The sequence below is a fragment of the Vipera berus genome (assembly GCF_964194415.1).
Source record: "Vipera berus genome assembly, chromosome: 2".
Classification (NCBI taxonomy): domain Eukaryota; kingdom Metazoa; phylum Chordata; class Lepidosauria; order Squamata; family Viperidae; genus Vipera; species Vipera berus.
Window position 1 is genome coordinate 125,129,702 of NC_138203.1, and position 23,811 is coordinate 125,153,512.

Sequence of the window (23,811 nt, forward strand, 5' to 3'; positions counted from 1 at the left end):
AACCCTAGCCTTTGTCTTGAATAGAAGCTGGACAATTTCCCTACAACAGTTTCTCCCAAATTTTCCACCAGCACTGAGTAGGGTTCCCCTACCACTTTCATTCATCTGTTTGCATATTCTTGGATGCTTGCTGTGCAACCTCTGTACATTGCTGAGAATGTGGGAGCATATGGACGTAGCTACACACAGTCTTGTTGGGCCCTCTCATACCTGTCTATCAGTTTGTTTGGAAACCCATTCTTTTTTTTCTTTTTTTAATCCCATTTATATCCCGCCCTTCTTCGAAGACTCAGGGCGGCTTACAATCTAAGAAGCACAAATCAATGTGCTTAGCAATAGCCTTCATTCTATGTATATGCCTGCTTATTAGGGCTTTCGGGGGGCCCCCAAGCGGCATTTTTACAAAGTCAGCTTTGTAAAAACATTCATTGTTCCTTGCAGCTGTAGACTGCAGGAGAACTAGGTAAGCTGTAAAACCATGAAGCTTGCCTCCTGTGATAGATTGAACAGCCTCTGCAAAGTTTCTGAGGAACCCACGGTGTTAGATTGCTCATTTTAAAAGATATGCCTGTTGTCCTTCATAGATATGCCTGTAGTCCTTGTGTATTGGGCACACCCAGACTACCAATGTTGTATCCAACTGAGAATTAATTTTACTTAGTATTTGGTGTAATGACAAGGCTGTGGGTGTCCCTAGTTTAAATATCCCTGCAACTATGAATAATATTATTTGTATTTTTAAGTAATGCAATTCCTCCACTTAATGGATTTTTCTTTGTTCTCAGCATGATTCCAGAATGAGAGATTTTGCAGCTAATATGCTTCATTGCACAGGGAGTATCCAACTATATATTTCTATAAATTGTTTTTAAAATGTATGTAAAGGAATGGGCTAGGAGGTATTATGCAAATAAATCTTTTGCTCATATACAGACAAAAGTCCTAGATTTTTATTCTAAGGCTTCAAATTTCAGTCTAGCATTAGGCCAGGAGAGGATAAATCTCAACTGGTTATAGTCAAGGAGAGAAGCAACCTAGAACTAAGGAGAAACTTCCTGACAGTTAGAACAATTAACCAGTGGAACAACCTGCGTCCAGAAGTGGTGAATGCTCCAACACTGGAGGTTTTTAAGAAGAGACTGGACAGCCATTTGCCTGAAATGGTATAAGGTTTCCTGCCTGAGCAGGGAGTTGGACTAGATGACCTCCAAGGTCCCTTCCAACTTCTTCTTCTTCTTCTTCTTCTTCTTCTTCTTCTTCTTCTTCTTCTTCTTCTTCTTCTTCTTGTTATTGTTATTGTTATTGTTATTGTTATTGTTATTGATATAATAATTTTATTATTATTATTATTATTATTGTTATTATTATTATTATTATTATTATTATTATTATTATTATTATTATTATTGTTATTATTGTTATTATTGTTATTATTATTATTGCCAATGGGAAACACAGCATTTGAATTATTCTACATCCAATACCAAAATCTCTTGGGCTGGCCTTGCCAAATTCAAATCAACTTCCAGATTTTTTCCCCAAGTTATTTATTATAATAGGATGCAAATAATGCATTATATAATGTAGATATTGGCAGGGTACAGCAGTATGATACCATATAAACTTGAAATTGTTAATGCTCTAGCGATTTGGATAACCTAAGCCTTCCAAATTTAAAAGTAAAACTTTGATTCCAAATCTTTGCTGTGGATTATTTTCCCTTTAAAAATACTTTGACACGTAATATATTTTTGAAAATAGATTCAAAAAGATGCAGTGCCAGAAGAGCCTTGCTTTGGAAATTAAAGCGTTTCATTTCTTCTACTTCCCGTTATTTATGCAAAGCTCTCCCATTTATATTACAGATGGCCACACATAATACACTTAGAAAAACCGCCTTTAGATCTTGGCATTTGGATTTCATGCATTCTCTACTATTCCTCTAGTAGTTTGTGCAACTGTACTAATGACCTAACTTACATTCTGAACTTGCACAATCCATTGCCAACACTAATTCCCATAGTTCTTCAGATCTTCCTGTCTCTAGTTATTGATTTTTCTTTTGCCTGTTCCAGCCTATTACACAGTGGGGAACCTGTTTGGCCCTCCAGATGTTCCTCAACTACAAATTCAAGACACTCTAGCTACCACAGTGAGGGATACTAGGATATGGAATTCACGAACAACTGAATGCCTACTCCTGCCTTATTGGCTCTTTCAGTTACATCAGGGGTGTCAAACTCAATTTTATTGAGGGCCGCATAAGCATTGCAGTTGCCCTCAAGGGGCCGGGTGGGTATGGCCTGGGTGGGTGTGGCCTGATGGGTGGGCGTGGCTAGAGTGCGTATGGCCTACTGGGTGGGCATGGCCAGCTCTACATTGTTCGCATCAAGGGTGCCTATGGGGGCCTGGGCAGGAGTGGGACAGATCTGAGGGTCTCTGGCTGGAGGAGGGTCTCTGGGCCAGGGCCAAGGCAGTGGGGGCCGTTCCCTCCCTGTTTCCAGGATGGCTTCGCGGGCCACAAGAAACCACTTCGCGGGCCGGATCTGGCCCCCGGGCCTTGTGTTTGACATGTCTGAGTTACATGCCTAGGAAATGCAATCAAAATAAAACTAGATTTTTGCCTGGATAGGTCAGCATGCTCTGAAACAAAGCATGGGATTCTAAACCTCCGATTGCTTTCACTTAGCGAGTGAGATGAAGCTCAGATTCCTGTAAATAAAGATAATGCTAAAGGCTGAGTTTGCTTTGCAGCAGGTCAGCTGAATTCATTTCGGTGCCCACGGCTATCATGTTGCCTATCTCTAATACAGGAGATGAGTTTACATAACCTTACTCAGACATGTTCTGAAATGTTAGTCTCATTCCCTCCACTCATAATAGCCTAGCTACACCTAGTCCACATTTATTAAATTTACATTAGTTAATAATGATTCATTTATACTCGAAATATATGAGGTGTCTATATTCTTTCACCTTTCTTTCCTGTTGCTTGAGTTCTGAAGTACTCAGGGTTTTGCCATTCAAACGCAGCTTCTGTGGGTCTATTTTCCTACATAGCTTTAAGTTCTGCCGTTACAAATTGCAATGGTCTAGCTATTAATAGTCTAGCTCCATCTAGTGAAAGATGGTGGTAGCAAATTCGGTTGCCCCTATAAACATGTGATGATTTATTTATTTACCCCTTTCTCCACTTGCAAACTGAGGATTTGGGAAGTTGAGGCTCCACACATTTGGATGACATCAGTTTGGGAAGGCTGGTTTTGTAACACAGTGGCCACGGAAAAGAAGAAAAGGCCCGCTAACGGTGCTAATAGTGCAAGAGAAAAGGTTAGAAAATGAAATTTTGCCTGGTACCTGCAGAATTTTCATGTACTCTTAAGCTAGTGCACCTATATGTATTTCTATTTCCCTTTCCAATTGGTTATGCTCTGATTTTTCTCCCGATTACATTTTTCCCTGCACCATTCCTCTTTCTGGGATCAAGGGACTCTTTAATGATCTCAGAAGCGAGTGAATTGATTGCCCTCTCCCCTGACTCATTGGCATGCAACGGTTCTTTTACTTATTACATTTCATTTCTCACCAGGAGCATAGGGAATCTCAGAGCAGAATTCTTTCTGTTACAATAATTCCACTAAAATGCAAATGTAATTGCATCGCACGCAGAGAAGCACCACTGAGATTAGCCTCAGACCAATTAGTAGGCTGAAGCTGCTATAAAATTGTTTAGCTTGTTGTCCAATATTTTTTTTGGTTTCAGGAAACTGAGTATATTTTTCACCCTCAAGTGTCTTTCACATGGCATGTTGATGGATGCTATTTATGGACAAGTCTAGTCTCAGAGCATCACACCAAGGCTGCATTTAATGAGGGTCTGTGTTGTTTCATGAGCCTGCTTCAAAGATTATCTTTCACATTCTATTTTTTTTCTTATAAAAAAGAGGGGAAAAAACAAGAGAGGGAGGGAGAGGAAAAACAGAGCAAGGGAGGGGAATACTTGTCCTGGATGTCCAAACAGTCAGCATCCACAAACATGATTCTCAAGCTTTTATATTAGTTTTAATTTTATAGTTTACTTTGGTTTTATTTTATTTTTAGTTTTATACTATTTGCATTGCTTCTCCTTCTTTAATCAATCAGCTCTTATTCCCAGACTAGAAGTTTAATGAGTTAGCCCATCTTATTTAGTCTTTAATCTAAGGGACATTTCCATATGGACACTGGAGGTATGAAGTCCCAAGGGTGCTTTTTCACAAGGCAACTGGACTTCCTTGTTTTTCTTTGAAGACATTTCACTTCTCATCCAAGAAGCTTCTTCAGCTCTGACTGGATGATGGGGAATGCAAGGATTTATACTCTTTGCAGACAGCTGGTCATTTGCATTCTTTTAGAGAATCATTGAGGCCAGGTGAAGGCTTATCTGTGTCATCAGGATGACCCGAGTAATGCAAATGTGTGTGAAGCCTTCTTGGAACTGCTGAAAGGACTGTGTTGTAGACTGGAGAAAGATGACGTCGTATCCCTCCCCCTTTGTTGAGAGAGGGCTGTTCAATTTTGACATAGATGGCCTCTTTGACCCCTCTTTCAAACCAGTGGTCCTCTCTGTCCAAAATGTGGACTTGCTGTCTTTGAAAGAGTGGCCTTTGTCTTTTAAATGCAGATGGACTGCTGAATCTTGTCAATAGAGGGGGAGGGATACGTCATCATCTGTCTCCAGAATACTATACAGTCCTTTCAGCAGTTCCAAGAAAGCTCCACACCTATTTGCACTACTCAGGTGACCTTGAGGACACATATAAGCCTCCAGGTGGCCTCAATGACTCTCTAAAAGAATGCAAATGACCAGCTGTCTGCAAGGAATATAAATTCTTCCATTCCCCACCATCCAGTCAGAGCTGAAGAAGCTTTTTTGGTGAGAAGTGAAATGTCTTCAGAGAAAAACAGGGAAGTCCAATGACCTCGTGAAAAAATCACCTTTGGGATAACTGCGACCTGGATGACTGAGAATCTCCACAGACATAGAAGTATTGAAGGGGTCCTTTTATGTGCCATTGAAAGGGTGCAGCATCAGATAAAAGATAATAGGAAGGTGGTCCTAGTATGCTCCACTAGATGTGATTTCTTACAAAAGGTTATTTTGGGGATTACGTGTACATTTTAGAAATGGTCACTACCAGAATTAGGAAGGCCTACATGTTCTGAAACTTGAGGATGAAATAGGTTGTTGCATAACTGGAGGATCTACCTAACATTTGAAAGCCGAGTTACATTCCTGTTCAGAATTAAATTTGGTGGCAAATGTCTTTTTTTTTTCTTTTTCCAAATGCCAATCTTTATAACAAATGCCAAATCTCACAGAAGCCCAGGCCGCTGTTTGCAAATACAGCTGATCAAGGAAACGTTGCAGTACTGAAAGGAAGTTTGTGTGGAGGAGGGATTCATAAAGAGGAGGGGGAGGCATTTCCTCTGACAGCGGGTAATTTCAGTGTCTCACTGTGTGACATTTGATCAAATCGACTGTGAAGTGGCTGGTGAATTATCTGCTCCAAATAGACATGATTGACAGGACTGGGATAGTAAAGGCGGTATGACCCATTATGCAGAAGCACAGTTGGGAAGCCTGTGAGTGGCTATGTCAAGTTCACAAATGCCTTTGGTGATTTCAGTAATTTCTTGCTGCTTCTTTGTAATTTTGGAGTATGTTGCGTGCAAATGACTGACCTATTTCCTTGTAGGCAGTCTCCATTGAATTAAGTAAGGGTAAGATTTAACAGAGTGAGCGCCTGTTACTCGTCCCAGCTTCTGCCAACCTAGCAGTTCGAAAGCACGTAAAAATGCAAGTAGAAAAATAGGACCACCACGGTGGGAAGGTAACAGCGTTCTGTGCGCCTTTGGCGTCTAGTCATGCCGGCCACATGACCACGGAGACGTCCTCGGACAAGTGCTGGCTCTTCGGCTTTGAAACAGAGATGAGCACCGGCCCCTAGAGTTGGAAACGACTAGCACGCATGTGCGGGGGAACCTTTACCTTTACCTTAAGATTTAACCAGTAATCCATTCAGTCCATTTCAGTGGCTTTTCCTTTCCCTACCTCTCTCTTTAGCCTTTTCCAGCCTATGCGATACTATTTGTGGATTTGATGAAGATTTTGAGGAGTTATTGCCTAAACACCTCTGTGAGGTGAGTTGGGCTGAAGAGAGAATGACTGGCCCTAAGTCACCCATCCAGAATTAGAAAACTCACAGTTGCCCAGTTTCTTGCCTTAACCACTAGGCCAAACTGGCTCTCTTATGTACCTTATTTATTTATTTATTAAAAGTATATGTGTTCCATCTCATTGTCAGGCAACCCTGGGAGGCTTACAACATCATAACAAACATTAAAACATGAATATAAAATTCATAAAAATTAAATAGCTTAGGAACCAGAACAAAACAGGGTGAGAGTGGGATCTTCCCAGCCCACTAATCACTTCCAGGCTGGAACATCCCCAATGGGGCCCTAGGCCAGTGATAGAGTCAGGTTTTTGAGGCTCTTTCAGATGGCCAAGAGGGCAAGGACAGATCTCACCTTGAGGTACACAATGTTACCAAGAGTGGGAGCCGTGGAAGAAAAGGCTCTTCTCCTGGACCTCACCAGCCAGAATTCCTTGACCAACAGGTCTACAACATGCCCCCTTCTGCCAGTATGAGTGGGATGGGCCAACCCCATTGGTTCCTCAGATAGCCTGGACATAAAAGGCTTTAATGGTAATAACCTTTAATTTGGACCCGGAAGCAAACTGGCAACCTGTGCAGCTTGAATAACAGCAATATTACACGACCACTTTAGGGGCCTCTAGAATTGACTGCACCACTGTCATCTGTAGCTTCCGAATATTCTTCAAGGGTAGCCCCATGTGCAGCGCATAGCAATAGTCCAAGGTGACTAGGACATGAGTGACTGAGTGCAGGAACTCATGATCCTGGAAAGTGCACAACTGGCACACAACTCAAAGTTGCTCAAAAGGTTTCCTAGCTACAACTTCCACCTGCTCTTTGGGCAGCAGTTGTGTTCAACTTCAGGAATTCTGGGAGTTGAAGTCCACGAGTCATAAAAGAGCCAAGGTTTCCTACCCCTGGTCTAGAAGAACCACAAAATTACCCATAGGATGTGTCTGCAGATGTTAAAAGTCCCAGTTCCCTAAGTCCCAGGCACCCATAGCCCCTCAGTTTCATCAAGCTTCAGACAAAGCCTATTTGTCCCCATCTCCACAGCGTCCAGGCATCATAAGAGGGCAGAGACAGCAACACTTGGTTAACCCAGAATGGAGATATAAAGCTGATGATACTTCATCCCATAGTGTTGAATGATCTTGGAGGCTTCATGTAGATGTTAAAAAAGGAGCAGAGAGAATACTGAGCCTTGCGGCACATAACAAAGGAGTGGCTGGATCTTCACTTCCTATCAAACCTGACAGAGACAAGCCTTGGAGAAAGGGGGCAAACCAACGCAAGACTGAGCTGCCCAGCCCCAGATCCCACAACAGGCCCCAAAAGGATACCATGGTCAATGGTATCAAATGCCACTGAAAGGTCAAGGACAGCAAGGATAGATGCATTATCCCTCTCTCACTCCCTCCAGGTATCATCACCAAGTGTGACCAAGGTTGTTTCTGTCCTATAACCCAGCCTGATACTCCCATGTAACACCTCTACTCCGTGAGCTGCATTGCCTTCCGGTTGTCCTCCGGGTAAGATTCAAGGTGCTGGTTACGACCTATAAAGCCCTAAATGGCATGGGTCCGGGTTACTTACAGGAGCACCTGCTGCCGGCATCAACTTCCCTTCGTCCAGTGCGCTCCCACAGAGAGGGCCTCCTCAGGGTGCCGTCGGTCAGAGTGTCGACTGGCGGCCCCCAGGGGGAGGGCGTTCTCTGTGGGCGCGCCAGACCTTTGGAACCATTTACCGGTGGAGCTCCGGACGGCTCCTGACCTTCGCTCCTTCCGACGTGACCTAAAAACATATTTATTTGAACAAGCCGGCCTGGTCTGATGGGTTTAGGGGTATTTTAACGTTTTGTATTAATCTATTTTTTTTATTGAAAAGTTTTAGAGTACATTTTATCTTTAACAATCCCCCCCTCCCCCCACCCCTACCTAACCCTCCCTATCCCTCCCCCCATTCCCCCTCCCCCCCCCCGACTTCCCAGAGCTAAGTACAAGGTATAAAAACAAAAAACAATCATAAACATCCATATGCTAAAAACAATAAACTATTAATTCTATCGCCCTCTAGCTCATATAAAATGACTACAAGCAATACTAACGTTACATAAAAAAAGGAAAAAAGAAAAGAAAACTTATTCAAATGCTAAGTGAAACTTTTTAGTCCCATATTTGTTCTGGATATAATCAATCCATTTTTTCCACTCCATAATATAACGTTCTTGCGAATGATCTTTCAAGTAAGCCGAGATCTTTGCCATTTCCGCCAGGTCAGAAACCTTTAAAGTCCATTCTTCTATAGTCGGCAGTTCCTCCTTTTTCCAATATTGACCTATTAAGAGTCTTGCTGCTGTAATTAAATTCAACATCAACTTAATGTCCACAACAGTAGCATCTGTAATTATGCCCAGCAAAAACAATTGCGGACAAAACTTTATCCTTTGCTTAAAGATCTTTTGCATATTCCACCAAATTTTTATCCAAAAAGCCTTAACCTTTTTGCAGGTCCACCATATATGAAAATAAGTTGCATCTTCACCACCACATCTCCAACATTTAGGTTGATAATTCGGATACATACTTGCAAGCTTTTTAGGATCTAAATGCCATCTATAAAACATTTTATAAAAGTTCTCTCTTAAGTTTTGAGCTTGCGTGAATTTTACGTTCCTCACCCAGATCTTTTCCCAAGTGTCCATTGTAATAACTTCTTGAATATTCTGGGCCCATTTTATCATACAGTCTTTAACAAGTTCTGTTTCTGAGTCAATATCTATCAATGCAAGATAAATCCGTTTAATATGTGCTGGACCCTGGTTTCTAATTTGCTTTATCAAATTTTCATCAGTCATTGAGAAACCAATTTTCTGATCTTCTTTCCACCTGGCACGTAATTGAGTATATTGGAACCAAGTTTGAACGATCTTCTCATCTCGCAAGAAATTGTACGGCTTCAAACACCAGACGTTCCTTTCCAAACTTAAGATCTCCTTAGTCACATCATGTTTGAAGCCTACGTTTATGTTTTCTATTGCATGTTTCGGGATTGCCCACAACGGCATCTTGCAATCTAACTTATGTCTATACTTCTTCCAAACTCTCAACAATGCCTGTCTTAAAATATGCACTTTAAATACATTATCTACCTTCTTATCATACAACAAATATGTACAGGGCAATACAATAAAATACAATATATAAAAATTAAAAGAAATATTAAATACAACAGCCCAATTCAATAGATTAATACATACGTTTTGTATTAATCTATTGAATTGGGCTGTTGTATTTAATATTTCTTTTAATTTTTATATATTGCATTTTATTGTATTGCCCTGTACACCGCCCTGAGTCCTTCGGGAGAAGGGCGGTATAAAAATTAAATTAAATAAATAAAATAAATAAACTTTCCTAAAAAGGGAAGATGAGAAACTGGACAGAAATTGCCCAAGCAGGTGGATCTAATAAGGATTTTCCGGCTAAGGGGGTGAACCAGGGCCTCTTTAAAAGGTCCCGGAAATGTCCCCTCCTGCAGTGATGTATTTATCACTGCCTGAATCCACTTATAGGCCATAGTCCTGGAGGCTTTCACCAACCAGGAGGTATATGGATCTAACTGACAAGATAGCAGATTGCGCTGACGGCATTGAGGACCAAGTCCACCTCATCAAGTCCATCAGGATCAAACTGTTCCCAGATAACTGGATAAGGCGACTCCCCAGGCATCTCTCATGGACCTACTCCACGCTTGGACTCTTTATGCATCTTCTGTACCACTTTATTCCTAAATTGGGAGGCCCTACTCACTGTCACGTATTCCTTGGTAACCTCCCATTTCAATTATTGCATCTCACAGGGGGTCCTTGAGACCACTTGGAAGCTGAACAGAACAACAGAGCGGGAAGGGACTTTGCAGGTCTTCTAGTCCAACCCCCTGCTCAGGCAGGAAACCTGTTCTGTTCCCCCCTCCGGAGTACAAACAAACAGACAAGCAGTCACGACTAGCAAGGGTTAATTCTACAGGCTGTAGTTAATTGCCTTCAGATAAGGCCATGGCAGCAAAATAGGCTGGTTATCTCAAGCCTCCGCTGGAATGAGATAACGTCCAAACAAACAGTTCAGAAGCAGATGTACAGAAGCGTTGCCAAGAATTCAGACCAGGGTTTCAAACAAGAAGCAGAGTTCCGAAGATGTGACCAGAAGTTGTTTAAACTATTGTTCGTCACAAAGTTCTGAGAGCAGCCACACCCCCTTTTGTACCTAGTGGGGTGTGGCTCAATGACTCAGCTAATCCCTGGCCCTCCTACTCTTCCTACGCTGCTGTAAATGCTTGGCCTTGCGTCTTTCTCGGGGGTCAAGCCATGAGTCATCTTCGCTAGACTGTATCTGCTGCAGCTGCTCGAGCTCCATCCCAGCCTGGCTCCCAGCCTGGCTACTCCCAGGCTGCTCCTGTCGGCCTTCAGATGGAGACAGAGGCCTTGCCAGAGAGGAGGGCCCCGGAGAAGGAGGCCTTGCCAGAGGGGAGGGTCCCGGAGAGGGAGGCCTTGCCAGTTTCTCCCCATCATCCTCAGAGTCCTCTTCCTCGGGTAGGACAGGCTCGGGGGTCGGGGCCACAACAAAACCCTTATACCATGTAAGCTACAGTACATCTGGTTAATTCTAATTCTTTAAGTACATTAAACAATGTCATCTGTGGTAGTAGGACCCAGGAAGCATGCCTTTTCTTTCATGACGTCTGATATGGAACAACATCTCCTGCAATACCCAAAGTTCAGATGCCCCAACCCTACTGGCATTTCATAAGATCTGGCCATGTTATTGTACATTTTCATTATTTTGTTTTCCTGTAAAAGATTTCAGTTTGTTTTTCAATTGAATTGTACAGGTGGAAAAAAAATTCAGAAGTGATTTTTTTACATCTCAAAAACATGGCATTTTAACAGGGATGTGTAGACTTTTTATATCTGTATACTATATATGCCAGAATAATCTTCTGCCAGCTCAAAGACTGAGGAACAGCACATTAAATGAATTGTGTGCAGGAGCCCATGAAGGGATAAATAGCAGTTTAAATGAATAGTGGGAAATAGCCACATTTGTAAGGGATACCCCACTGTTTCTGGAATTGACACAATTACAGTGGGATATTCGGCTTTATGGACTCAATCCTCAGACCAGGTGCACTACTAATCCAAATTACACATTAGTTCCTGAGAAAACCACAAAGCATAGACAACTTCCCAGGAAAAACCCTTCCAGCCACCGTAGATATTGAAGCTCTTAATACCAACATCTCAGGTGATAACAGATTACAATACATCAAGGATATTGTTCTTCATAACACTCTTAGACAAGAGAATTATCAAGTTCTGCCACTACTATTTCAGATTTGGAGTGAAAATATATATCTGCAGATAAGTGGCAGTGTCAGAATCCATTTATATCACATTTCATAAATGTATGGTTAGAATATTGTGCTTATTCTCGGGATTCTGCCATCTCTCCGGGGGGGGGGGGGAGAGGATGGTTATTCAGATTGCAGTAGGCTGTTTTCAAAGACCAGGAAAGCTTTTGATCTGGGGGGAACAGGGGGAGAGAGAGAGATCTGGGTTGCATCTCCATTTGGAACTGAAAGGAAGAAAGCAATAACAATAAACACAAGGAGATTGACACCTAAGTAAATGATGTGAGCCTGACCAAATGGATTTGAGGGGAGGGGGTTGAAACGGGAATGCTTTATATAGTATTGAAATGTAACTCAATGTCAGATCCTGTCTTGTATTGCCACAACCGATCTCATCCTAGTAAACTTTTCCTTTTGGACAAACTTGGATCCAGGAGTTCTTATTTCTTAAGATGTGAATTGGGGTGGGTCCTGACAGGCAGAGTCACTGAAAGACTTAAAAGAGTGCTTCCCATTCTTGCTTTGGGGAAAAAATATTTATTTTCTTTTCCTCTTGGTTTCTTCCTCAAGAAAAAAAGATAATGAAATATTTTAAAATCTTTTAAAATAATAGACAAGATGGTTAGGATATGAAAGAAATTAGTCAATGTTGGAAATATTCACTTCACATCAGGAAAGTAATCTGAAGGGAGTGAGAACCTCTTTATAAGCAAAACTTCACTTTTCAGAAATGAATGAAAAGATAACAAGATGTAGAAATTTCTGATAGGGTTAATTAAAATTTAAAAAATGAAAATGATTAATCAACATTGTGTGTGACAAATTGTATATTCTTAGATTCTTACCTCTCCACTTCCCGGTTTTTATCATCTTTTTTTCCCTAGAATTTTCTGCATCAATAAATACAATGGAGAACAAAACCTCAGCAGATTTACAGTAGTTTTATTTTAGTACAATGTTACTGATTTATTCTGTTTTCAGCCTTAATTGTATTGTATGCTCGATTCTCCTAAATATATAAAAATGAACAAATGCTGTGCCATATTCCTTAAAAGTTCAGCAACTTTCAATTTTATTAGTAAAAAATAAAATAAATGAAAGGCACAAGGAAGCTAAATATATTTTCTGAAATGATTGTGATGAACAATGCATTAGTATCAGTATTTTATAAAGGAAATCAACCGCTTGATCCCTATATTTACATACCTCCAGTTTTTACCAAGAAGCTTCCACAAAATCTATGGCATATAACCAGATCCTATGATATTAACTATCATATGCACTCACAGATAATACTGTATCTACATCTAATCATTTTTATATATTGATTTGACTTTTAATTCCTTTATGACTTTGTAAATAATTCAAAGCACAAACATATCTAATATGCCTTCCTCCTCCTATTCTGCCCCACAATAACAACTCTGGGAGGTGGATTGAGCTGAAAGAAAGTGATTGGCCCAAAGCCATCCAGCTGGCTTTCATGCCTAAGGCAGGACTAGAACTCACAAGTCTCCTGGTTTCTAGGCCAGCACCTGAACCACTAAAGCTAACTGGCAATATGATGAAGAAACAGGAATTAGGGATTTTAAAGGCATTTTCCCAACTATAATATTCATCCCCAAACAACAGATTCCCTAGTTCAGGGGTAGGCAACCGTGGCTCTTTTATGACTCATGGACTTCAACTTCCAGAATTCTGTCGGCTATGCTGACTCAGGAATTCTGGGAATTGAAGTCCACGAGTCAGAAAAGAGCCAAGGTTGCCTACCCCTGCCCTAGTCGACGGTGATGAACATTCCGCAACTGACTGCTTCAGATCCTCAAGACTTGAGACTCCTTCAATAATATTTCTTTTACTGCCACCTACAGCTTTCACATAGTACCCCACAGCTTAATGCAAGAGACTAATTGCCTTGTTTTATACACCTTGAGCAACAAGTTTGAATATGAACCAAAATGTCCTGTATGGTACAATTGATAAATCATCTAATATTAAATATTACATCATTACTTGTCAAATGTTCTGACTTTCACAGATAGTATATTTTATAGTTTCCAAAACATCCTGTATTTTCCCTAGCTTCTATTTTCTAACATTCCACATTACGGCTAGGATATTCCTATTTTCAAGACTACAAATTTCATTTTAAAAGGGTGTTGCAGGTTTTGGAGTGGACTGTAAGTTGTTGGTTTTGTTGTATCAGTCTGGCAATGGCACTTGTTTGTATTTGATTAATGACCGCTGCCAGTGATGGGATTCAGATATGTGAACAACCGGTTCTCTGTGTGGATGCTGCTTCCGGAAGTCCATTCTGGGCCTGGGCAACAAAAAATTAGCTACCGGTTCTGCTGAAGTGGTGCTAACTGGCTGAATCCCACCATTGACTGCTGCTTATCTTATTTTGTTGCTCTGACGTCTACATTCCAAAACAATCCTGCCTTTTCCTTTCTGTCTCTTTTCCCATGTCCCCTACAAATCAACATGCTTATAAAATCTTTGTGGCAAGCATTTACTCAATTCATTTGATGGAGCAGACCTATTACACAAAATTTGATTACATAATAAACTTTATTAGTCAGGTACATTTTGCTAATATATATATTGCTAAACAAACAGACTAATTGCCTTATTGCAGCAAGTTAGTCAGTATTTTCCTATAATCTTTATCACCACATCTATTACAGATTGAAGTACAAAAAATCTGTAGCCCTCCAAATGTTGAATGACAATTTGTAACAGGGCCAATCATTGTAGTGGTAAAGTGTGCTGAGATAAGTCAAGATATATCTAAAATATTCATAGGCTATCTGATGATATCAGAAAACAGCCTGATAATACATGTTTGACTCATTTATGACTACTAACATGACAGTTATAGGTTTTCTTATCTGTTTATCTTTCCTCAAATGAATAGTCTCAATTTCCAAATCAGACCAGAACCATTTCAGTATCAGATCAAAACATACATTAAACTGATGCAGGTCAAGGCAAATAGAGAACATATAGCAATGTTGCTTTACAAGGGCCAGACAGGCAATCATATTAAAGATATTGCAGTATTTTCCCATTTGTAAAATATCGAGATGTATCAATAAAATACAGAAATGTCTAATATTTAAATAATGATGATGGTGTCTAAACTCTGTTTAATCCTCACCCACAGTGTCACTTTCTGCTGATTCATAACCATTTCTTAGTAGACACTGAGGGAAAGTGACTGATTAAGACTCATAGGTAAATGCCAGAAGAATGTTGTTTTAAGGTGCCTTGACTATTTGAATAAGAGATAAGAGAATACTGTATGAGATTTGCACAATACATACAAGCTGCACTGTGATTTCTTTTACATTGCCTTATTCTTGTTTTCCCTTCTGCAGTGTCAAAGTATGAAAGGCACAATCTATCATGCACTTACGGCTAATAAATTGAATTTTAACAGTGATGCACATTTGATCTAGAAACATAGTAAAAGATTAAAAAAAAGATGACAATCTTAAGTGTGGGATCAATTCTTTCCAGATTTGTTGACTCCAGTAAGGCATTTGATAAAGTAGACCACAACCTACTCCTTGGTAAGCTAGAAAAAGATGGAACAGACAACATGAGTAGTCCTCAATGGTACTACATCCACATGGAGAGAAGTAAGCAGCGGGGTATCACAAGATTCCATCTTAGGCCCAGTACTCTTCAATATCTTCATCAATGACTTAGATGAGGGAATTGAAGGGGAACTCATCAAATTTGCAGATGACACCAAACTGGCAGAAGTAGCCAACATCCCAGAAGACAAACTCAGGATCCAAAAAGATCTTGACAAACTTGAACAATGGGCCCTATCCAACAAAATGAGTTTCAATGTGGAGAAAACTCTTACATTTAGGGAGGAAAAATCAAAAGTAGAAGTACAGATTAGGCGAGATCTGGCTTAAAAACAGTAACTGTGAGAGGGACCTTGGAGTCCTAGTGGACAATCACTTGACTATGAGCCAGCAGTGTGCAGCAGCAGCCAAAAAAGCTAATACAGTCCTGGGTTGTATAAACAGAGGCACAGAATCAAGATCACGCGAAGTATTAGTACCGCTTTATAAAACCCTACTAAGACCACACCTGGAATACTGCAGCCACTTTTGGTCACAAATCACAAAAAAGATGTTGAGAGTCTGGAAAAAATTCAGAGAAGAGCAACTAAATGATTGAAGGCCTGCAGACTAAAACATACGAAGAACGGCTGCAGAGAACGGCTGCAGGACTTGGGTTTGGCCAGTCTAAAGAAAAGAAGAAATAGGGGAGACATGATAACAGTATTCCAGTATTTCAGGAGCTGCCACAAAGAAGAGGGGGTCACGTTATTCACCAAAGCACCAGAGGGCAGGACAAGAAACAATGATTGGAAACTGATCAAAGAGAGAAACAACCTGGAATTAAGGAGAAACTTCCTGACAATGAGGACAATTAACCAGTGGAACAGCTTGCCTCCAGAAGTCGTGGGCACTCCATCACTGGAGATTTTTAAGAAGAGGCGCTGCTAGACAGTCACTTGTCTGAGATGGTTGAGGACGGTTCTCCTGCTTGAGCTGGACTATTCCATCAGACTACATCTGCATAGCCAAAGATCACTCTAGCTGAGAATTGCAAGAGTTCATGTTCAACATCTGTAAAAGGGGTGGGGGGGTGGAGGCAGATCCATTTATTTGTACAAGTCCCTCTTTTTTTTGTTGTCGTTTTGCCGCGACAACATTTTCTTATAACGGCCCAGGTGAGATTGTTGCAGCAGGTAAAACCAGCAAACGAATCCTCCCACACTTGATCGGCTAGCTGGCGATTGGCTGCTTTGACATTTCCACGATCTCAGCCTCGTTCCACCGCCTCTACTTCTTCATTGGTCGAAGCTGTTGGAACTCCGCCTCCTTTTCCATCGATCTCTCGTCACACAAAAAAACATCGCTTCCCTAACCTCAGGTTTAGTGACCGTAGACTTTTGATGAAGAGGTAAAAAGTTCTATGGTTACCCTTCGTCAACACTGGCTCGGTATCAGTTCTCCCTCCGTTTTAGCTCTATGGGAGGAAATGCTCGCTTCCCTTTGCGACAATGCCGTTAATGAAGGTGACGCTCAACCTACGCGGAGCACATTAGAGAAGGACGCGAAATAGAAGGAACGCCTTGGAGGAATTAAAAGGTAGTAGACGTGTATGGAGATTCTCAGTTTTTCCTTGAAGACGTCTCGCTTCTCATCCGAGAAGCTTTTTTCAGTTCTTCATCTGAAGAAGCTGGATCAGAAGCGAGACGTCTTCAAGGAAAAACAAAGTCCAGTTGCCTTTTAAAAAAGCACCTTTGGGATAAGAGGTAGCAAGGAAGGGTAGAATCTAACAGTAATTCAAAGTTAGATTGGGACGGGGTTAGTAAGAACCCGATGTTCTCATTTTAATTATAAGCCTGCCAGAGCCTTACTTATTATATATTGATTTACGTTTAAGTTATTTTTTTATATAAGTTGTTTTACAAAGTAAAAAAACAATACACATTTTAAGGAAAAAAGTGAGATGAAGGGGGGGGGGAAGATGTAAAATGGCTTCCAATTTTCTTTACAGCCGTCATAAATGCATTTATATTTTATTCTCTTTATTCTCTTATATCATGACTCCTTTTTTCATGTTCTACTCTTGTCTCCATAAATGTATTTTATTCATGTGTCAAGTCAGTCATAATTATTGTATATAGCTCCCCATCTTACATACAGTCAAAATATATTTGAAAAAGAAACAAACATTAAAAACTGTTGTATAATTAAAACCATCAAAGCTAAGATTAAAAAAGAGCATATCTATGAAAAGGACAGCCAGGTAAATCTAAATAAAAAGATAATCAAATACAACACCATTAAAAGCCCCAGTTGCTGTTTGCCTATTTTATTGGAGTCAGAAGGAAAGTGTGCTGGTTGAGCAAGCGTGGCAAGACATTATGGACTTTTGGAGAAATGGCAATATAAATTTCAGATAATTGATTTTATATCATCGTTTGGAGAATGTGGACAAATATTGGATGTGACCGAAAGCAGTTTCCTCCTAAATTTTCATTACTGTATTCTGTTTTTGTATTATAGAAAGAAAATAGTTTTTCAGTTATGTCCATACATTGCCCAATAATAACTAAGGACAAAAACCAGATGGATGATGAAGGTGCAGGAAAATTGCAACAGACATCGATGATTGAAGACTCAGTAATGAACACCAAAGAGGAAGAAGTAGAGACCGTTTCAGAAGATAAGGAAACAGAAGAGGATTCTCAGTTGGATTCCTCCAATCAAAATGATGTCAAAAAGTTTGTGCCTGGCATAGTTTATCTTGGTCATATTCCTCCACGCTTCCGGCCTCGGCATGTCCGAAACCTCCTCTGCGTTCATGGTGAAGTAGGACGTATTTTCTTGCAGCCTGAAGGTGAGGTTGTATGGTGCATTAGAGATAGTAAGCAGTTCTAAGTATGCAGAAAAGAGAATACTAAATAATGTTAATGCACCTTCCAACGTAAAAGGCTGTAATCATTTTTCATTATACTTGTCCTTAATGTGAGAGGCATGGTTTTCAGATGGGAGCTATCTTCAGATGGGTGTAATGCAGTTTTTATCATCTCAAAAGGAAATTATCGTCATGACTCCCTATGTGCTCGCAAGAGATCTTAAGTCCAGCCCAATTTGAATGCCTCTCTTAACTCCCGCTCACTTCCCTTAATCGCCAGTTGGTCAGATTATTGTAGAGAGCTTAAGCTTGCAATAAATCTTTATACTCATTTGAGTTGCCTAAATCTCCTGATTTGCCTGGCGCTTGACAATTGTTAATGGTTCCATTTTACACTTGGGTAAGTTGGTTTAAGGCTGAAATATTCATAAACCAATAGGTATGCATGACTAAGCTACCCTAATTCAAAGTCTGTACGGTTTATGACTCTTTTTTTTTTTGCATTCCCCAGAGCGATTTATCCGAAAGAAAAAGAAGGCGGCTGGTAGTAATGCCAAAAATTTCACAGAAGGTTGGGTAGAATTCCGAGATAAGCGTGTGGCAAAGTTGGTAGCTGCTAGTTTACACAATACTCCTATCGGTGTTCGTAAGAAAAGCAAATTCCATTATGACCTGTGGAATATAAAGGTGTGTTATCTGGGACTGAGTATTCTGTTAATCTATTCATAATCTAATTGTTGTTGGGAACAACTCAATCTGTTTTTTCCTTGGTTCTTCAATGAAATCAAAAATTAATTCTGATTTGAAGTTGTGAAAGTGCTGTTCCTCCTGCATTTCCAGCTTCTGTTCATGAAATTTGGTACAAGATACGTTGCTTTGCTAAACTTATATTTGAATTGACAAGATAACTCGGCCATATATATATATATATATATATATATATATATATATATATATATATATATATATATATATATATATATATATATATATATAGACACTGAAAGGATTAAATCAATTTTATATGTCCTATATTTATGTTTTCTTATAGTGTCCTTGGTTAAGATGCAATGGATTGAAGCAAGAGATGGTCAAACAGCACCCCATAAGTCAGTGTACATGCTCAAAAGAATTTTTATATAGGACACGACAGCCCTAATTTTAAAAATCAATCTGTGATTTAATATTTTACTTGCTATAAAAGATGTAATGAATCCCTATGCGTATGTTGCATTTGATAAATAGAGTATATTTTGGAATAAATGTATTTCTTGAAGAGGCACTCATACTTCTTCTCAATTCTTTAACGGATTGCGAGTGTTCAAGCGCATGAACTCTGTATCTTTAAAATATCTTTGGTCAAGGGATGAAATTATATGAAGATGATTAATTTCAGATCACATGTTTATACTACACTGAAAGATTTCTTTTTTTCTCTCTCTTCATCTGGGAATGTGACAGATAGCTCAGGCTCGTATCAAGACAAGTGTTTGCAGTGAGCTTCTCTGGTTAGATTGGGGGTTGTGACTGGTCCTACATTTGTCACTGAATTTCTACCACCAGATTCTTTATTTTAACCAGTTATAAGGAGAATAGAACTTGTTCCAGACCATATGTTAATGTGGGGATAAAGTAGCTTCAGACAATATGGAAACTATTTACACTAAGGTTAGATCTTCTCAACCATGAGTTGTTATCCAGTATGCAGGTATGATAATCTTATGATCCATTAACTAGTTTTCATATCTTCTTTAGTATTTGAACCGCTTCAAATGGACTCATTTGAGTGAGCAGCTTGCATATGAAAGGCAAGTGCGGCAGCAACGCATGCGGGCTGAAGTTTCTCAAGCCAAACGAGAGACTAATTTCTACCTGCAGAATGTGGAGAAGAGCAAGCGCTTTTTGAAGAAGGACAGTCAGAGAGAACATGCCGAGAAGAGCTGGGGCTTCGTTCAGCGCTGTACTGAGGATGAAATTCAGACCAGCAAAGGAAAGAAACGCCTCAAGCAACAGCTAGCCCGCTCTGCTGAGATTCAGCAGAAGTCCCAGTCAAACAAATCTCTGTTGACCAAAATCTTCAATATCCAGCAATAAGGACCTCACTCACGTTCCTGGTCTAGGTCTTGGCAGCTAACTTTTGTGAGAAGAGCAAACTAAGTCTGCCGTCAATCCTACTAGAAGAAAATGCTCAGGTTGTTTCAGTAAGTACTTGTCCTGCTGTTTTGGTGATACAGAAGTTGCAGACTTGCCTTCTGAGCAGAACATTTCCTTAGAAAGCCATGTAGAGTTTTTCTTCTCATACTCTGTGGAGAGTACGGACCACGTTTTTCTTGAGGGGATTAGGTAAGAGGCAACTTTCTCTTTTGGTTGTTCCTTTACTGATTGAGAAGTCAAGGGAATAAAGGAAAAGGCTGGACTCTTTTGTGAAGGTTGCCTTTGGTGAAGACCAAGATATTTTAATCCCGCCTCCATTTGTAGAACTGATATATTGTTAAAGAAGAAAATGTCAAGAATCTCTGCTTGCTGTGTGGAAATAAAGACTATGATGTTACAAGACTATGTGTCATTAGATATGCTAGTCATTCTGACCAACTATACTTACAATTTGAAGATTATATATTTTATATTTATATTTATTAAACTTATATACCGCCCTTCTCCCGTAGGACCCAGGGCGGTTCACAAGGCAATTAAAACAACATTACAATACAAAAATTAATAGCAATTAAAATAGATTAAATTTTTCTTGATTAAAATCTAAAACCCGTATATCTCTAATTAAAAACCCAATTACAATAAGTTAAAAAAATTAAAAAATCCTCAGTCCTGGCTGGAAAGCTCAAAGAGCCAGGTCTTCAGGTCCCGGCGGAACGAACGAAAATCAGGGGCAGTCCTAAGCCAAATAAACTCTTGGATTCATCTTTTTGCTGTCACATATTACTAGTTCAAATCAGCTACTGTTCCAAAATCAATTTCACAGTACCATTTAGTACGCCGTACCTGTGCATTTGATATTTGTTTAAATCCACCTGTCTCTGTTAAATTATATTACTTTGAACTTGTGCCCTCCATTTTGTTTTTCAGACTTCGTACAGTTCTGACAAAGCAAGCCAATATATATCTTTCCACTGATGCAGTGATGTTTTGTTGGGCTCTGGGCTTCCAGATAGATAATCAGATCCATCACTCCAGTTTACAGGATATAACTACCACCTTACAGCATGCAAGTTTACTTGACCTTTGTTTAAAGTCTTCTTAGTCTCCTGGACTCCCACTTGACTCTTTTTTTTCTATGAGGCAGTTTTTATTCCATCAGTCAGGTTTGTTTTCAATTTAGCGACTTCCCTCTCACATCTGGAGTTAACTACACTAGGCAGTTCTTTCAGTTCTCTTTGTAAACATATTGGTTCAGAGCATCACTGGACTGCTACAGCCTAGTGAATGAGAATACGCATTTTGCCAGAACCAATTGACCATCAGATCTGAGGCCTCACGGGAGTCTAGCTTCCCTTCCTGTATTCAGAAAGCCGCTTCCACTCCTCCATGAGAAAGTTCATTCTTAACTGTGTTGTAACGGTGCTGGTTCTTCAGGAGACACTCGTACTGGTGGATAAGAGTTAAAAAGTTAATGTCTGGGAATGAAAAAGAATTGTGCATTCCTTTTTCTGATCTGCAGATTTGACCTACCCCCAAACTTGTTTCATGTTCAGCTACTGGGCAAAATCTCTTTATTCAATACTTTATCTAGGCTGAGAGACTCCACAGATACCGTCTGCCTGGCAGAGCTTTGTGTGCCTGTATATGTAACCTATGTAGCCCAGTCTCTGCCTGTTTACTACATTCAGAATTGGCTCTTTTATTAACTATGTAGTTGTTTGGGTGTCCTTTAATTTTTTTATTAAATATTTCCCAATATTCTACCATTGCTGTTTTGTGACTATACTGTTCTGGACGTAGTTTGACAGTTTGAAGATATTCAGACCCATCCAGATGCATCTATTTTTCTCATTATGTAGGTAGATCACCTTATGCCCTGGTTTCCACAGCCACATTATTGAGCTGGATCCAGCCTCATATTTCTCCCTCTTATTTTGAAACTTCATTGCTAATCAGTAGAGAGATCTATCATGAGTATGGCCCCTTTGGTCCTTTCATCCCATTAATGCTCCCTTGAGAAACATGTAGAGTTGCTAAATTGTTTTAGGCATCTTTCTTTTATAAAGGAACGTGTTAATTTTTCTTGCAGAATTACATCTCCCGTCTCCAGAGACTGTATTAACATCTCAGTTTTCAGATTGCACTTCTCTACTGTAGGAAAATAGAGCATAGCCTGGCTGGAAGGTGTTCCTCCTTCCTTGACAAATCATCTTTTTGCCCGGCTTCTGCTTTGTTGCTAATTCTGTCTGCTTTATTTCCTGAATTTCCTTTGGAGCTTCAGTTGCTTTTTGAGAGGGGTGTCAAACTCAATTTCATTGAGGGCCACATCAGCATTGCGGTTGCCCTCAGGGGGCCGGGTGGGTATGGCCAGGGTGGGTGTGGCCTACTGAGTGGGCGTGGCTAGAGTGCGTATGGCCTACTGGGTGGGCGTGGCTAGAGTGTGTATGGCCTACTGGGTGGGCGTGGCCAGCTCTACATCATTCGCATCAAGGGTGCCTATGGGGGCCTGGTCAGGAGTGGGACAGATCTGAGGGTCTGGCAGAAGGAGGGTCTCTGGGCCAGGGCCAAGGCAGTGGGGGCCATTCCCTCACTGTTTTCAGGATGGCTTCGCGGGCCACATGAAACCACTTCGCGGGCCGGTTCCGGCCCCCAGGCCTTGTGTTTGACATGTCTGGGTTAGAAGAAAGAGATACTTTCTTCTCCCAATATTGGGATTGTTACACTTGCTTAATCCATGTGTATGTTGTAGCCTTCTTGCTTGTCTCGTGCATGTTATAGCCATCTATCGCCTGCAAAAGGTTTAAATATGCCATCTTTCACCTTTGGCTTATGCAGTTTGCTCCTAACTGGACAATTTCCAGAAAGGTCTGAAGATGCAATACTTCTCAAAGTGAATCTTGCAACGGTGCCCTGACTGGTCCCAGAGGGACCCTGGCAGGACTAATGTGAAAATTCTAGAATGATCCCAGGGCAATAACATTGCAATTCCCAATTCTCTTGAGTTGCTGCTGTGAAAATACTTCTAAAGCTTCATGTAAGAGCATAAATCGATAAGGAATATTAAAGGAATATTAATAGCATACTGTGTTAATAAGATTCAATATACTATTGCACTTTAAAAAAAAACCTGAGCTCTGCAACAGCAACAGATCAGTTGACAATTTTTATATTTCTAAGAGGCTTGTTTACCCTTAAGTAATTTGAAAACGTTCCTTTTTCGTATCCTTCGAGGAGGTGCAACCTGGTGTTCAGATTCCTCCAGCATTTCCCTAACAAGCTGGAGGATATTTCACTGATATTACCGAATCAAGACAGTTGATGATGCTCTAATTTTGACTGTTCCCTGATTCTTGTAAGGAGATGCAAATGGCAAAATATTTTTTTAATTGTTAATCAAATTTATATCCTACCACAATTGTAGAAGACTCTTGACAGCAAAACAGTACTTAGAATCAATAATAGGATGGGTTGAGGGACACATTAGGAAAACATCCTAGCAAGTAAGTATAGGAACAATATTGGGAGTTTCTGCTCAAGGAGGGACTGTAATTCTTTAAAAGAAAGAGGTGTAGAAGTTTGCCTGTAT

The 23,811-nt window shown here is 40.2% G+C and overlaps 1 protein-coding gene across 2 annotated transcripts; it reads left to right on the forward strand.

Moving 5' to 3' along the window:
* Nucleotides 1-16,685: 16,685 nt before the first annotated feature.
* Nucleotides 16,686-22,365, forward strand: ABT1 (activator of basal transcription 1). 2 transcript variants are annotated; one of them, XR_014025281.1, is made up of 5 exons: nucleotides 16,686-16,792; nucleotides 17,717-18,050; nucleotides 18,580-18,755; nucleotides 19,824-20,269; nucleotides 21,153-22,365. XR_014025281.1 is itself a non-coding variant. In XM_081318830.1 (4 exons), the coding sequence occupies exons 2-4, from the start codon at nucleotides 17,738-17,740 to the stop codon at nucleotides 20,160-20,162; spliced, it is 828 nt and encodes a 275-aa protein (XP_081174956.1). In that variant the 5' UTR covers nucleotides 16,686-16,792; nucleotides 17,717-17,737; the 3' UTR covers nucleotides 20,163-20,622. The 2 variants fall into 2 exon arrangements, 1 of the variants encoding a protein (XP_081174956.1); XM_081318830.1 differs by lacking the exon at nucleotides 21,153-22,365 and having other exon boundaries at nucleotides 19,824-20,622.
* Nucleotides 22,366-23,811: the final 1,446 nt, after the last annotated feature.